Source organism: Capra hircus, chromosome 6, assembly GCF_001704415.2.
Source record: "Capra hircus breed San Clemente chromosome 6, ASM170441v1, whole genome shotgun sequence".
Taxonomy (NCBI): Eukaryota; Metazoa; Chordata; class Mammalia; order Artiodactyla; family Bovidae; genus Capra; species Capra hircus.
This window is the reverse complement of record NC_030813.1, coordinates 111,310,843-111,327,488: the sequence shown is the minus strand read 5'-3', so window position 1 is coordinate 111,327,488 and position 16,646 is coordinate 111,310,843. Positions and strand designations below refer to the sequence as shown.

General features: G+C 45.5%; 1 protein-coding gene across 1 annotated transcript in view; it reads right to left on the bottom strand.

Annotated features, from left to right (window-relative positions):
• CD38 (CD38 molecule) overlaps window positions 4,896-16,646 on the bottom strand; it is a 54,014-nt gene continuing 42,263 nt past the window's right edge. The window contains exons 5-8 of the mRNA XM_005681912.3: window positions 13,685-13,758; window positions 12,184-12,270; window positions 11,436-11,522; window positions 4,896-8,248 (exon numbers count right to left, since the gene is read on the bottom strand). Coding sequence (XP_005681969.2) covers window positions 8,221-8,248; window positions 11,436-11,522; window positions 12,184-12,270; window positions 13,685-13,758 — 276 coding nt within the window. The 3' untranslated portion in view covers window positions 4,896-8,220. The remainder of the gene's footprint in view (window positions 8,249-11,435; window positions 11,523-12,183; window positions 12,271-13,684; window positions 13,759-16,646) is intronic.

Here is a 16,646-nt window from a genome sequence, read left to right as displayed (position 1 = left end):
GTATATAAGCAAATCCAAAAATAAAGAAATGGGATCAGTTTCTGGAAAGACTGATTCCCCCAAGTCACTTTTTCTTGCTCCCGTTTTTCTGGCTGAATTCCCATCTGGAGCATGGATGCTATTCCACGTAATACAAGTTATTCAGCCCCTTTTTCCTCCACCAATCTTCCTACTACACTATCCGTTTCTAATCTCTCTCTATATCTGTAATTAAATGTGTATTTTTTCAAAGACACCGACTCTGTCCCCCGACCTTCGAATCACCCTGGATCCACCGGGGCTGGACCCCGGCACTTTTGTTAACAGTTGTACAAATCACAAAGTGCAATGGTGAAAAAAAGGAAATATTTCATGTAAACTGCTGAGTACCGGGTCTGGATTATAGGAAGCATTCAACATATGTTGTAGAATTAGGACCTCAGAGAAATTAAAATATGACAAAAGAGCAATGTAGCTAAATAATATTGCATCTGCAAATATGTATAAGTTCACAGTGATCCCATCAACTCAAACTCAACACCTCGTTCGTCTTCTCTCAGTTTATACATTCATTCTTTGCAGTCATTTGGTCTAACCTGCAAAACATCATACATGTCAAAAGAACTATTGATTAGAGTTAAAGATAGATTTGTGGTTATTTTCATCCTTAGAATATATTCCAATAATATTGCACAGTCAGTATATTATGTTCAAACAAGACTTGAGTTCATTTCTTGTGCCTGGGTAGTTGATTTATCAATAAGACGTACACTAGGGTCAGTTTGTTGCTTGTTTGTATTGATTTTAAGATCTGCTTTATTTCATCCTTTATGATATAATTTTGGTTTTTAATATGCTATACTTGTTTCAACCAGTAAGGACTAGGTTCACGGAAATAAAGTGATGGAAAAGCGTTGTCTGTCTCTAAAACTTTAGGGGTGGAAATGGTAGAGGAAACATACATGTAAACAGCAGGCATGCTAAGTCGCCTCGGTGTGTCCGACTCTTTGCCATCCCATGGACTGTAGCCCACCAGGCTCCTCTGTCCATGGGATTTTCCAGGCGAAAAGACTGGAGTGGGTTGCCATTTCCTCCTCCAGGGGGTTTTCCCAACCCAGGGATCAAGTCCGCACCTCTTACAACCTGGCAGGCAGGTTGTTTGCCACCAGCGCTGCTGGGGAAGCCCAGTGCGTCACTATAAACCATGTCCTGGAGGTAGGGAGGAGGCGGAAGGGTCGTAGTGGTTTCACTGGTAGATGTGCTGTGCTTGGTCATTGTCGTGTTCGACTCTGTGACCCCATGGACTGTAGCCCACCGGGTTCCTTTGTTCATGGGATTCTCCAGGCAAGAATACTGGAGAGGGTTGCCATGCCTTCCTCTAGGGGATCTTCCCAACCCAGGAATTGAACCCGGGGCTCCTGCATTGCAGGTAGATTCTTCACCAGCTGAGCTACAAGGGAAGCCCTCTTGTGGCTGACTGGTAGATAATGGGGGCTTAATAAAGCTTGCTGAATGAATCAGTGAATCAATGAGTCAAATTATCATTTGGTGTGTGACTCAGTGGTAAAGAACCCACCTGCCAATGCAGGAGACACAATTTCGGTCTCTGGGTCAGGAAGACCTTCCAAGAGTGGAAGCCAGCTCTTAGTGAAAGGTCTTAGGAGGATCTCTGGCCAGTCCTTTCAGGTGGGCAAGTAGTACCCACCTAGGATGATTCAAAGCCTACCTAGGATGAGAGAGTGTGGCTGACCCAGCTGGTTGTCAAGAGAGCCATTCCCTGCCCGAGAGGAGACTCCCCTGTCCATGGGATTTTCCAGGCAATAGTCCTGGAGTGGCTTGCCATTTCCTTCTCCAGGGGATCTTCCCAACCCAGGGATCGAACCCAGGTCTCCCGCATTGTAGACAGATGCTTTACCGTCTGAGCCACCAGGGAAGTCCTTTTAAAAAATATTACTTATTTATTTGACTGTGGCAGGTCTTGGTTTGGCACGCGGGATTTGTTGCAGATTCTCTAGTTGGGGCTCAAGGACCTAGTAGCTGGGGCGTGTGAGCTTAGTTGCTCCGTGGCATTTGGGATCTTAGTTCCTAGACCAGGGATCGAACCCACATCTCCTGCATTGCAAAGTGGAATTTCAACCACTTGACCACCGGGGAAGCCCTGGAAGGTTGCTCTTGACTAAGTGGCTTCCAAACTGTTCTCCTACCCTCCTGGAAAACCTGCCAGCCTCTGAGCTTCCCTAGAAAATGTATTTCTGGCCGGAGTTGTATTCAGTTGTTGCAGCTAAGGTCACTGGTTGATACACGTGTTTGACGAACCTTCTTCGGTTTCTCTTCTCTGCAGGTCTGCAGTGGTTCACGATTCCATTGTTTCACAATTATGTTCCTTATTAATAGTCACACATTTCACTATCTCATCACATCGACTCCTGGGAGGCCTCAAGTGAGGTTTCTTAACAGGGCAAAGGTGTGTCATCATATGATTCTCCAAACTTCCAAGCTGAGATTCTTGCTGGAAAGCAAAGAGCACTATTTATTCTTCGATGTCTCTGATGGCATAGAGGAATGGTGAGGGCTTATCAGGTCTTCAACAGACTATGTGCACCCCGCTGAGCATCTATTCCCACCTCCCCCATCCCCAAGACATCCACAATGACCGTCCATCCTCTCTCTGGCTGCCTGACTCACTTAACCTTGGGGTGGGGTTGGCGAGCGGCCATGTTGTCTTTGGAAGAGCATCTCCAGCTTGTTTGATTCTTCCTCCAACCCCGTAGACAATTGTGGCAGGTTTTGCCCCCCAGCTTTATTGAGGTATGATTGACGAATAAATATTGACATATATTTAAGGTGCACAATGTGACGCTTCGGTTTACATATACATTGCTCAATGATGATCACAATTAAGCTAATTAACACATTCATCATCTCGCATAGTTACCTCTGTGTGTGTGTGTGTGTGTGTGTGTGTGTGTGGTGAGAAAATGTGATATTTATTTTGTTGTTGTTGTTCAGATGCTCAGTTATGTCCGACTCTCTGCGACCCCATGGACTGCAGCACACCAGGCTTCCCTGTTCTTCACCATCTCCTGGAGCTTGCCCAAACTCATGTCCATTGAGTTGGTGATGCCATCCAACCATCTCATCCTCTGCCATCCCCTTCCCCTCCCACCTTCAATCTTTCCCATCATCAGGGTCTTTTCCAACGAGTCGGCTCTTCGCATCAGGTGGCCAAAGTATTGGAGTTCAGCTTCCCTAGTCACTGCGTCTCCAGAACTTTCTCATCTTATAACCAGAAGTTTACAACACCCTTTGACCAGCATTGCCCTGTTCCCCACCCCTTCGGCTCTGATAGCCACCTTTCCACTTGTTGTTACTGTGAGTTTGACTTTCTTAGATTCCATGCATAAGTGAGGGCAAGCAGTTTTTCCAGACACAATGGTTTTTTAAAGAATAAATCCACAAGGTCCTTTATTATTCAGTATTTGTATAATTCACTGATATCTGTTGTAAATATATTCCAAACTGGAGAGTCACAGATGTTAATGAACCTTCTCCCTGGGTCACTTGTCTCTTAATCCCACCGTTTTCACTACCTTGGGCTGTTTGCACTTTGCTTAAATGATTTTTTAAAAAAGCATGATGAGTCAATTTGAATTAAGTTCAAGGATAAACACTGTGTTAGGGATCAATTCAAACACTTCTGTGCTTTGTGAGTGTGATCTGAGGGCCAGCTAACCACTGCCTCTTGGGGTAGCACCCAGAAACTGAGTCCCTGATGGACTGATATAAAAAACATATATTCAAATGATGGCTAGCACTGTTTAGCCAGTACAAAGAAGAAACCTAAATGTCCATTGGCAGAGGAATGGATGAAGATGTGGTATGTCTATCCAAGGGAATATCACTCAGTCGCTAGAAAGCACGTGAAGTAACGCCATCTGCAGCACCACGGATGGGCCTGGAGATGCGTCACACTGTGAGAAGGAAGGCAGACGAGAAAGAGGCATATCGTAAGTTACTGGGGACAGGTGCGGGGAGGGAGAGCTAGGGAGCTTGGGGTTGACCTGTTGTTGTTTAGTCCCTCAGTTGTGTCCGACTCTTTAGGGACCCCATGGACGGTGGCCAGCCCAGCTCCTCTGTCCATGGGATTTTCCAGACAAGAATACTGGAGTGGGTTGCCATTCCCTTCTCAGGGGAATCTTCCTGTCCCGCGGACTGAACCCATGACTCCAGCATTGCAGACAGATTCTTTACCACTGAGCCACTTGGGAAGACTACCGCTCTATTTAAAATGGATAACCAACAGGGTCTTACTGTGTATAGCACAGGGAACTCTGCTCGATGTTATGTGCCAGCCTGGACGGGAGGGCAGTTTGGGGGAGAATGGGTACATGTGTATGTGGCTGAGTCCCTTCCCGGTTCACTTGAACTGTTACAACATTGTTAATCGGCTATGCTCCAATAGGAAATAAAAAGTTTAAAAAATGATGGTGAATGTAGCAAAAAGAAATTAATTGCTTCATTATTTAAAAACTGTGGGAAAATGTTAGGCTAGCATTGCATTTATAAAATGCTGTCTTCTAATACCTTTTTATTTTTGATTAATTTTTATTGGTGTACAGTTGCTTTACAATGTTGTATTCATTTCTGTTGTAGAGCAAAGTGAATCAGCCATACATATACACATATTTCCTCTTTTTTAATATCTTATCTTTTACTTATGTGAAGCTGCTATATAACACAGGGAACCCAGTCTGGTGCTCTGTGACAACCTAGAGGGATGGGATGGGGGTGGGGGTTGGGAGGCAGGCTCAGGAGGGAAGAGACATAGTTATGACCAACTCCAACTATCCTATGGCAGAAATCAACACAACATTGTACAGCAATTATCCTCCAGTTAAATAAATAAATACAAATGCTTTTTAAAGTTATGCTGTAGGTTTATTTTAACATTTTGCTTCATACAATTTTAACTTGCCATACAAGACTTGTATTCGTATAAATAACCACGTGCCCTTTAAAAAGCCACAAAAACACAGAGTCATTCTGCACCATGTGGATTCTACCTGAGATGCCCAAGTCACAGTCTTGGGAGTGGTCCTCAGGGAAACTGCATGCCAGGAAGTAAGTCAGCACAGCTCCCAAGGCATCTCTTCCAGCGGGGAGTGTGCAGGCTTGGGTGAGCTTGTTTCCAACAAGAGTGGAAAGGCACAGAAAGTTGTCGAGCCGAAAAGAATGTATTTTCCCAAAATATTTGACATGTACTTGGCTTTGTCTGCCAAGTATGTAAGAGACACAGATGTGGTGCGAAACAGGTCGACACAAATGGGACTAAGAAAGACCTACTAAATGCAGCATCCCTATGGACTGAGAAAAATGTGTGTACACATGTACACATATACACCATACGTGCATATGTGTATCCTTCCAACTATCAGAACTGTGTTTGAAAGTGTGCCTCAAATGTTGTCAAGTCATAAGCCATTAGAGAAGGAAAATAGTGCTCCTTGAGGAGCTGGAAACGGGAAAGGAGGCTACGGTTCATTCCCAGAGCCTTTGGGTGAATATGGTGGTGTGTAAAATTTGGGATAGTGACAGGATTTTTCTAGAGCACACAGGAATGAAGTGGGGAGATAAGGCATAGCAGGTTTAGGAGTAAAATATGAGGTTTGATGAGCAATCAGCAGTTTGGTAGAGATGTCACTTATAAGAAGAGCGATATAGAGGATCTACTTACGGAAAAAGTCCTTAGGGCTAGAGACACACGATTTAGTCACTGAGTCATATCTGACTCTTTCGACCCGGTGGATTGGAGCCCGCCAGGCTCTTCTGTCCATGGGATTTTCCAGGCAAGAATACAGGAGTGCATTGCCATTTCCTCCTCCAGGGGATCCTCCCAACCCAGGGATCAAACCAGCGTCTCCTGCACTGCACGTGGATTCTTTGCCAGCTGAACCACCAGGGAAGGCCCATGATGCATGGTCAATGGCAAAGATGCAAAATCAGAACTACAGGGAGAGCGGAGTCATGGACGAAGCATCATGCTAATGGAGACGCAAAGGTGGTGTGAGGAGCAAATAGCACCTCAGCCCCCGGCCGCCTCCAGGGCCCTCAGGGCGCTCTGCAGCAGGCGTGACAACCTGGGGACCAGCCTCCTCTTTGGTGTCCACCAGCTGTGACCTTAAGCACTCAGACGAGTCTTCTTGAGGGGAAGAGTCTCACAAACTGATTTTTACTCTATCCATTTCATCACTGAAAGGAGATGTTAAGGACAAAACTTTCCTGACACAGGGAGCCACCTCATGGGGTATCCCGGTAAACAAGGAAGGTACATTAAAGGACCCGGAACTCAGCAAGCTAGCCCAGCAATAAAGCAGAGTCTTGAGAAGAAAAACAGCTGGGTTACCCAGTGGATTAGCAGGGACCTATTTCTGAAGACGTTCTGCAGGTAGGCAGGAGGCAAGATTGCACCTTAACCAGAACTGGTCCCTAGCACCTATTTGCATGTCCAGCCAAGACCACATCCCACGAGAAGGCGGAGAACGGGCTGGTGAAGAACCCCTGCGCTGGTGGCGGTGGCGGTAGCTGCAAGAACTCCTGACAGGAACTGGACTGTCAATCAAAGGGCAGGCAGAAGGGCATCTACGAGGTTCTAGTGAATTCTTACATACGACTCACTGTGTTAGACTGTCAGTTTCTGTCATCTTCTTTAGTGTTCACCACACTCTGATGAGGGTAAATTTATAATCCTTATTTAAGTGACAAAGAAGCTGAAGTTCAGAGAGATTAGGTATTTCATTCTAAAGCACCGACTGATGCCAAAATATGGACCCAGAAACGTCCGACTTCAAAATGTATGCTGTTTTCAACAAACCTACTGGGCTCCCTGAAGGATTTCCAAATGAGTTTATCAATTCTCCACTCAATGCTTCTTCTGTTTTGACAAGAACAACAAAGAAGTAGAAAATATCTGGATGTTTAAAACTTAAGCAACACATTTTGAAGTAACAGTTATATCAGAAAATATTTTTAAATTATGAGGAAAAGAGACATATCAAAAATTTTAAGAGCTGCAGCTAAGGCAGCACTCAGAAGAAAAATTATAGTACTAAAATGCACACAGTTTGAGTTCTGCAAACTCAGTGATCGCAATTTCCATCTTAAGAAGCTGAATAAGGAAATACAAAGAAATTAGACTCTCTCTATCTCTAACAATACAGAGAAAAGTAAAACCTAAATAAGTGGAATGAGAAAATCAACAGTTAAATGTTGGTTCTTTAAGAGTAGTAAAAATGATCATTCCCAAGCAAGACTAATCAAGTAAAATTCAAGTGAGAAACAAACTGTCAGCATCAAGAACAAAGAAATACATTTTAACTGACTCCTACATAAGACAGGGAAATGAGGAGAAGCAAGGAAGAGGATGAAAAAATGTACCTGCTTTGAAGCTATGCAGACAAATCACGTTTCAGATTCTATTGTATTCAATTTAATCCAACATACATTCATTAGAAGAGAACATAAGGACTATCAATCTAGTATTATCTGCCTAGAAAGGGCAAGCACGTGAATCTTGGAAATAAAGTTGAGTTCAAATTCATTCTCTGCCTTGACCTAAATGTATGACTTCTGGGAAATTATACAAACTTTCTGAACTTATTCTTCTCATTTAACAAATGGAGGATAGTAATATCAACCTCACAGGGCTGTTGGAAGGATTAGAGATAAAACAACAAACACAGGAGTAACTCACATCCTACAGAATGTAACATGACCCATAGCCATGGCATCTAGAGTTTATCTGTAGGAAAGATACAAAAATATATCTTGAGGTAAGGTCATTCATTTTGATACGTGACCTTTGCTGAAAAGTCTGGGCATTTATTTTCCTTGACCGGCCAATAGGTTTGGAGAGCTCATTCTTCAACAGAGAGGATGTTACCAACATATTAGCAATATAAAAGAATCATATGAAAAATGAAATAAAAACTGTATAAAATTTCTACTCTAACTTTATATTATAATTAATTTTTCTTGACTATTAGATCAAGATAAAAACTATGTCAATAGCATAAGTTATTTTAAGATCCCAGAGGAAAAGGTTTCCATCTCTGGTGTTAATTTTATGACGACAGTTTCCCCCCAAAGTCCCAACTTTCCGCCAGCACGTCTCCTGAATCGTGTGTGTTGATCTGTACTGCCAGAGCTCAGCCATGCTGATTGACTCATCCGCAAGATAAATCCTCAGAATCTTCCAAGAAACTCGTCCCGGCTATGATGAGAAAGAAGAAAGGTCAAGAGGCAGTACAATACACCTCTTGGTCAACTTGCCAATGAAAGAAAGCCCTTCATTAATAGCAAAAGTATGCATGGACCACTTAGCACCCACACAAGTTTCTTCTGCGGCAGTGACAATGCCGAGAAAGGTCAAGTCCAAGACTGAAGGACTGAAACCACAGCCCAGTGTAGCTTCATTTCATGTGCAAAGCCGCAGCAATAGATAACTGATGTTTGAAGATATGTGGAAACGGGAACGAATGTCTGGCTCACACATGTCACAGAGAGCTGCTGTGAACCTCCGCTGATGTCAAGAAACAGCAGAAACAGCAACCAAAGAGGAGAGACCCCATATTTTCCATTGAGGATTGGTCTTCTCTTCTTCAAAAACTTCCTGAGGAAGTATTGGGTCAAAGCATCAGGCAGCAAGAGGTCATAGACACTCCAAAAGAGGGCTGGTTGCCGTCAGCGAGAGGACTCCGATTTTTTGCACAGAATACCTCCTATACTATCTGCAGGAGAATGACTCTAGTTTTCATAAAAATCAAATCACAAAGCAACAGAGTTCAATGGGAGTGGCTGGCACATAGTGGAAGGGGTTGTCTAGTGGGGGTAAAGTGGTTCCTTTAATTGCAGTCAAATCTGATTTTGTTAAATGTGAGTCAAGAAAGAGAGAGAGCCTTAGAAGTAGCTAGCAGCATCCCTGGGCTTCTAGGATGGACCATCTCAGGCTCATCTCTAGCCCTCTGTCGTGACCAGCTGGGCACACTGGCTCTAAGAAGAGTCATCCATCCTCATCAACATTGTGATCTGGGATCCCCCACGTGATCCCAGTGTGTGTGTGTGTGTGTGTGTGTGTGTGCACGCTCAGTTGTGTCTGACTCTTTGAGACCCCATGTCTTATAGCCTGCCAGACTCCTCTGTCCATTCTTGACTGGAATATTCCAGACAAGAATACTGGAGTGGGTTGCCATTTCCTACTCCAGGGGATCTTCCTGACCCAGGGGCTGGACCCTCATCTCATGTCTCTTGCGCTGGTAGGTGGGTTCTTTATCACTAGCGCCACCCAGAAAACCCACCTGAATACATTCTAGGTGGGAAAAGGATCCTCACTCTCCAGGAAATAATGCTATGGAAGGAGTCTACAGTCGACATCTATATCCATGACGTTCACTTTGAGCTCCCCTAGAGACAAGCAAGTTTCTTGCAAAGTCACCAAATTGTTAGATACCACAGTTCGATACAATAGGGAACTGTTAGATACAACAGGGGACCCTGAGGATCTGGTTATGCTGAATATATCATGACCTTATGGTTGGAACAAACCAGCAGTGATTTCAAATATGGTGCCCAAGTTTAAGGCCACATGAACTGATGCTTGTGTGACAGGTGCTGGCCTCCTATGTAGGCCACTCCACAAGTCCAGGTGGGAAGGTATACTTAATTATTTTTGCAAGGTGAAGGATGAGTGAGCTCACCCAGAACCTACAGTTTGGGCCATTCATTAAAAAAAAAAAAGGGTGAAAGGTTAATGTAAGGAAAGAGACAAAAGCGTTTTGTGAATGACTCACTTAACATTCCCTAATATTGCCCCAGGTTTTCGTATTCCATTCTCTCAATGCAAAAGATCTTTGAGTAACTCGGACTGGTCAGATGTCTGCCATGTCACTTCTATGGGTGTCCCTTTGTTCTGTTTTCCCATCTAACTGCGACAGAAAGCTTGTGTTATTCTCTGGCAGTTTCCAGAGAGAAGCCAGCTGGCTGATGGGGAATTCAGGTCATTGGAGAGACAAAGCCTTGAGTGAATGTTCCTTGAATCTGTCCCCCTGCCTTTCTGACACGGTTGGGGGGAAAGGGTGGTGGCAGGGAAGTGATGGGAAGCATTTCAGCTTCGACATTCTTTGAGAAAATGTTTTTCTCTGCATCTATTCTATGGGAACTGTCTGTCCCGTATCTATCTGTCATATATGGGAAAATTTCCAAAGATGCTTTTGGCACAGATCTCTGCCTGGAGTTAAATATCGACCACACATCTTAAAAATAGTGAGGGGTCTCAGTTATGATAACAGAGTTGTAGGTGATTTTAAAAAACATATACTCAGGGCTTCCCTGGTGGTACAGTGGATAAGAATCCACTTGCCAATGCAGGGGACATGGGTTCGATCCCAGATCTGGGAAGATCCCACATGCTGCGGGGCAAATAAGCCCTCATGCCGCCAACTACTGAGCCCCGCACACCCTAGAGCCTGGGAGCCACAGCAAGAGAAGCTACCGCCGCGTGAAACCCGCTCACCACAGCTCAAGACAAGCTCACACGGCAATGAATACCAGCATGGTCAAAAGTAAACAAATAACTAAAATTTTTGAAAACCAGAAAAAAATATATATATATATCTGTAATTTCAACTTTTCTCCAATAAATATGTGTTACAGGTAAACAGTTTTAAGAGTCTACATTTTTAAATTATAAAACCATAAAGCTTGCTCTTTATGATTTGAGATTATGGATATACCCTCTACCCTCTAAATCAAGGGTCAGGAAGGCCAAGCTAGGAAGTCTTAGAAATCACCCAGTCCATTCCAGTGTTATAGATGATGGATTGAAGCCCGGAAAGGGTGGTGGGCTTTAAGGAGAATAAATGTGGAGGCTTGAAGTCAGGCCTCCTGTCTGTTGTGAGTGTCTGCTTAAAGCCCCCCTGAGCAGATCTGAGTGTTGGTGTCTAGAGGAGCGAGGCACCCAGGGAGCTGACCTGGGTGTGAGCTGAGCTGTTTGTGTCTGTGTGTAAGCCACGAAGTGTTAGGCATCTACAACTGAGACCCAACCAAAGAAACCTCACCTGAAAGATATGGCAAGTCACAAGGCCTTTATAAATCCTTTGCTTTGGGCAAAATGTGCTTCTACACCCCTGAAAGTCAGGAGCTCTGGGTCACACCTGTCACATGGGAAAGCAGGAAAGATGCCCTCAAACCTGGGTCACCTTTAGAAGCAAATCACTGCTAGAGTGATTTGCGTGGGGAAGGACGAGGAACAGGGCAGGGGAGTGGACATCAGAAGGCCACTGGCTGGAAATGGCTTCCTGGCTAAGCTGGGAGAGGGGTGGAGTTCACTGAAGGTCATTACCCAGAGCGCAGTCAAGGCCCAAGTGAAAAGGGTCTGCATGTGGTGGGAAAGCATCAGTTACCTGAGATTATCCCTGCAGATAAATCTGACATTTCTTTCACTTAAGATGGACTTCAGTTTCATTATAGAGGAGCCAGAGCATGAGTCACTGGGGGAAAAAAAAAGAAAGTGTTAAAATAATAAGAGCTCACAAGCATTTCCTTGGAGTCGCTTGGTTTCTTCCAGGAGGTGGGCCCTGGGCAAGGCCCTCAGATGAAGACGTGAAGTGGAGGGAGCTTCAGAGAGCTCACAGGTCCGCAGCAGAGTCAAAGGTGTGAACTAGGTAGAGACCTACCACGGAGATACAATTAAGAGACTGTCGAGTGAGTGAAAGTCACTCAGCTGTGTCCGACTCTTTGCCACCCCATGGACTTAGTCCATGGAATTCTCCAGGCCAGAATACGGGAGTGAGTAGCCTTTCCCTTCTCTAGGGGATCTTCCCAACCCAGGGATCAAACCCAGGTCTCCCACATTGCAGGCGGATTCTTTACCAGCTGAGCCACCAGGGAAGCCCAAGAATACTGGAGTGGGTAGCCTATTCCTTCTCCGGTGGAACTTCCCAACCCGGGAATTGAGCCTGGGCCTCCTGCTGAGCGGATTCTTCACCAGCTGAGCTATGCTGGGACGGGGTACAGGTAGAGGAAGGCCCCATTCATTTCCTGAGCCAGTCTTTTCTCAGCGCATTCATCCCTGTGACTCTGGATTCTTTCATGAGCTGATTCCTGAAATAAGCCTGAGAATATATAGGAGTACAGAGTGATAACACATACCGGGGAGGTTTTCCAGGGTCATGTACCAGCCAAGCCTGTAGTGTAACCACTGGCTTCAAGTTAGGGGCTTCCACTCGTCCAAATATGCTAAGAGAGAAGAGACACAGAACATTGTTAACCCCTGACTGAATTGTTGGAGCACCCACAGCCCCTGTGAAAAGTCATCGGGCTGGGTGTCACTGGTTAGAACCTACCATTTGGAAGTGACCCATGATTTGCATCAGAATCAGCCACCTTTACTTATTCAGGATGACCCCAAATAAGTAAGATTCTCAAAATAAGGGTCTTCATCTGTACATTGATGCTGATTCTTTACACACTTGCTATTCCAAGAAGATACAGTTCTCTTACACTCGCTTAGACCGAGGTAAGGAGCTCACTAGAATCGCAGAATCTCTGCCCACCACCACCTGCTGAATCAGAGCCAGCAGCCCAACAATTCTCAGGCGATCCCCACGCACAGTGAGTCTGAGACGCGTGTCGTTGAAAGAGCCCTCTGTCCTGTTCTGCCCCCAGCCCTCAGCTCTGCCCATTAGGCTCCACTACTCCTGTCACAAGCGCCTGGGCCCCAGTATCAGATTACAACATTTTGGAAGGTTCACACTTGCACCCGAAAGCCCGAAAGGTTGGGGTCAGAAGAAGACAAGAGGACAAAGGCTCCTCCTGGACTCAAACAGTAACAGAGGGCAAGGAGGGGCTGCTCTGGTGGTCCAGTGGTTAAGAATCCGCTTGCTGTGCAGGAGACGTGGGTTCAAACCTTGGTTGGGGAACTAAGGTCCCACATGCCATGCGGGCAGCTGCAACTAAGACAGGATGTAGCCAAATAAGTATTTTAAAAAAAGAGGAAAGAAGGAGAATTCATCTGGGGCATCTGGAGTGCCAGGTGGTGGTGCTTTAGTCACTCGGTTATGTCCAGCTCTTGTGATCCCATGGACTGTAGTCTACCAGGCTCTTCTGCCCACGGAGAGGAAAACAGTGGAGCAGGTTACCATTTCCTCCTCCAGGGGATCTTCGCGACCCAGGAATTGAACCCATGTCTCCTGTGTCTCCTGCACTGACAGGCAGATTCTTCACCACTGAGCCACCTGGGAAGCTGTACAGGAGAGAGAGCTGCTGCTGCTAAGTCACGTCAGTCGTGTCCGACTCTGTGCGACCCCATAGACGGCAGCCCACCAGGCTCCCCAGTCCCTGGGATTCTCCAGGCAAGAACACTGGAGTGGGTTGCCATTTCCTTCTCCGACAGGAGAGAGAGCAGGTCTCAAAAAGCTAAGAGGAAGAGTTGGACCCCGTGCAAGGACCTTTAGAGAATTTTAAACATCGGAGAAACTGGACAAAAGTGTTGACTTAGACAAAAATCTCACCATAGAATACAACATTCTACCTTTTTCAGCCCACATATTCAGTCCTGAAGTTCGACATGAAAAGTATATTCTTCTAAAGGTGAAAGAGCCAGTAGAAGACTGTGTTAGCCCTGACCCACTGGAGGCAAAGGGACAAGTACCTCATTTCATTAAAGGCGTTCTCGAGCGACCCGTCGAGCACCACCTGGACTGTACCACAGGCACTTTCTGCAAACTTAAAAACAGAAACACCATTCCTCAGCATGCAGACTTAATGCCAGTCCCCAGCAGGTCCATCCCCAACAGCTCTTAACATCAGCTGGTGAAAGAGCAGCTGCCCGTAGGGTTCTACCTCAGATGTTTACCCCAAATTCAGTTCAGTTCAGTTCAGTTCAGTCGCTCAGTCGTGTCCGACTCTTTGTGACCCCATGGACTGCAGCACGCCAGGCCTCCCTGTCCATCAACAACTCCCGAAGTTCACTTAGACTCACGTCCATCGAGTCAGTGATGCCATCCAGCCATCTCATCCTCTGTCGTCCCCTTCTCCTCCTGCCCCCAATCCCTCCCAGCATCAGAGTCTTTTCCAATGAGTCAACTCTTCCCATGAGGTGGCCAAAGTACTGGAGCTTCAGCTTTAGCATCATTCCTTCCAAAGAAATCCCAGGGTTGATCTCCTTCAGAATGGACTGGTTGGATCTCCTTACAGTCCAAGGGACTCTCAAGAGTCTTCTCCAACACCACAGTTCAAAACCATCAATTCTTCGGTGCTCAGCCTTCTTCACAGTCCAACTCTCACATCCATACATGACTACTGGAAAAACCATAGCCTTGACTAGACAGACTTTAGTCAGCAAAGTAATGACTCTGCTTTTGAATATGCTGTCTAGGTTGGTCATAACTTTTCTTCCAAGGAGTAAGCGTGTTTTAATTTCATGGCTGCAGTCACCATCTGCAGTGATTTTGGAGCCCAGAAAAATAAAGTCTGACACTGTTTCCACTGTTTCCCCATCTATTTCCCATGAAGTGATGGGACCAGATGCCAGGATCTTCGTTTTCTAAATGTTGAGCTTTAAGCCAACTTTTTCACTCTCCTCTTTCACTTTCATCAAGAGGCTTTTTAGTTCCTCTTCACTTTCTGCCATAACAGTGGTGTCATCTGCATATCTGAGGTTATTGATATTTCTCCCGGCAATCTTGATTCCAGCTTGTGTTTCTTCCAGTCCAGCGTTTCTCATGATGTACTCTGCATAGAAGTTAAATATGCAGGGTGAAAATATAGAGCCTTGACGGACTGGAACCAGTCTGTTGTTCCATGTCCAGTTCTAACTGTTGCTTCCTGACCTGCATACAGATTTCTCAAGAGGCAGGTCAGTTGGTCTGGCATTCCCATCTCTCTCAGAATTTTCCACAGTTTCTTGTGATCCACACAGCCAAAGGCTTTGGCATAGTCAATAAAGCAGAAATCGATGTTTTCCTGGAACTCTCTTGCTTTTTCCATGATCCAGTGGATGTTGGCAATTTGATCTCTGGTTCCTCTGCCTTTTCTAAAACCAGCTTGAACATCTTACTGGAGGGCATATGCTTCCCTCCAGAGTTCTGGAAGCCATTGTTCCAATCTGTGTCTGAACAATGAAGTTCAGCTTCATTGCTGCTAAGTTGGCGGTTCAGAAGGCAGAAGTCCAGATGAGTAAGAACAGCATCATTGCCAGAGAAGGACGGTAACATTGCTTTCCTAACACCACGCACTGTAGACACCATACCTCTTATTCAGTGGGAGCAGACCCTTGAGCAGTAAGAAAGGAAGAAAGACAACAGAAAATGCCAAGGAGAAAGAAACTGTGACAGATGGTGGCCTTGAAGGCTGCATGGGAATACTGAGGAGTGGAGAACAATGAACGAGTGGGTATTCTTGAACATGGGGTTGTAGTTCTTCAGGCAACAAAGATTGAGCTGGAATCTTCGCTAGATGCTGGGGAAAATAAGATGAACAAAAGCATGTGATCTACGGAGGGGAAAATGGATACATGTATACGTATGGCTGAGTCCCTTCACTGTTCACCTGAAACTGTCATAACATTGTTTGTTAATCGGCTATATGCTAATACAAAATAAAAGCACTACGCAATCTACTATTTCTTCCAGGAGGCCCACCCAGACCCCCTGGGACTATCTCTGCATCCCCTTCTCACATTATCCAGCTCTAGGGAATTGTGATGATGAGTTTAACGTGGGTTTAGCCCCTGGGACTGAGAGTTGTGAGCCTGGCCGTCGCACCCACCTCCACAGCGCTGGAGCCTTGCAGCCAGGGTGGGTGCCCAAGGAAAGCCCATGGACGGAGAACAGGGAAGGAGAGCAAGATGCCCAAGCACCCTGTGATGGAGAGCAGCGAGGAACCAGCAAAGGCACAACAGAGGAGGACCAAAACCAAGTGCTAGAGGGTGAATAGGATTTCACCTGGTAGGGGTTGAGGCAGGTGCACAGAGAAAGGCCAGGACAGGGCTGCTGTAGTGGTCCAGTGGTTAATAATCTGCCTGCCAGTGCAGGGGACACAGGTTCGATCCCTGGTCTGGGAAGATCCCACATGCTTCAGAGCAATGAAACCCATGCACCACAACTTCTGAAGCTCCTGCGGCCAGAGTCTGTGCTCCACAACAAGAGAAGCCACACCAGTGAGAAGTCCTCACACTGCAACTAGAGAAAGCCTGGGTGCAGCAGTGATGACCCAGTACAACCAAAAATAAATAAATAAATAAAAGTATTTTAAAAATAAGCACAAAAGAAGCTTAGAGTGAGGCCAGAAATATATAGACAGAGGGGAAGATGGTATTTCCCAGCGTGAATTCTGGATCGGGAGTCAGACATCTTGGGACAAACACCCACGTTTGCCACTTGCTGCATCTCTTTAGTGGAATGCTTATTTACCTGCACCTCCATTTTGTCATCTGTAAAATGGATATGATACTCAAGGTGCCTGCTTCACAGAGTTCTTGCGAGGATGCATGATTTTAATCCACATAAAACCCTGAGGACTACACCTAGCACACAGTAAATGATCTGCAAATGTAGATTATTAAGACTGTTCCAGGAATCTAAGATGGGCCAATACCTGGATCAGAGGATTCA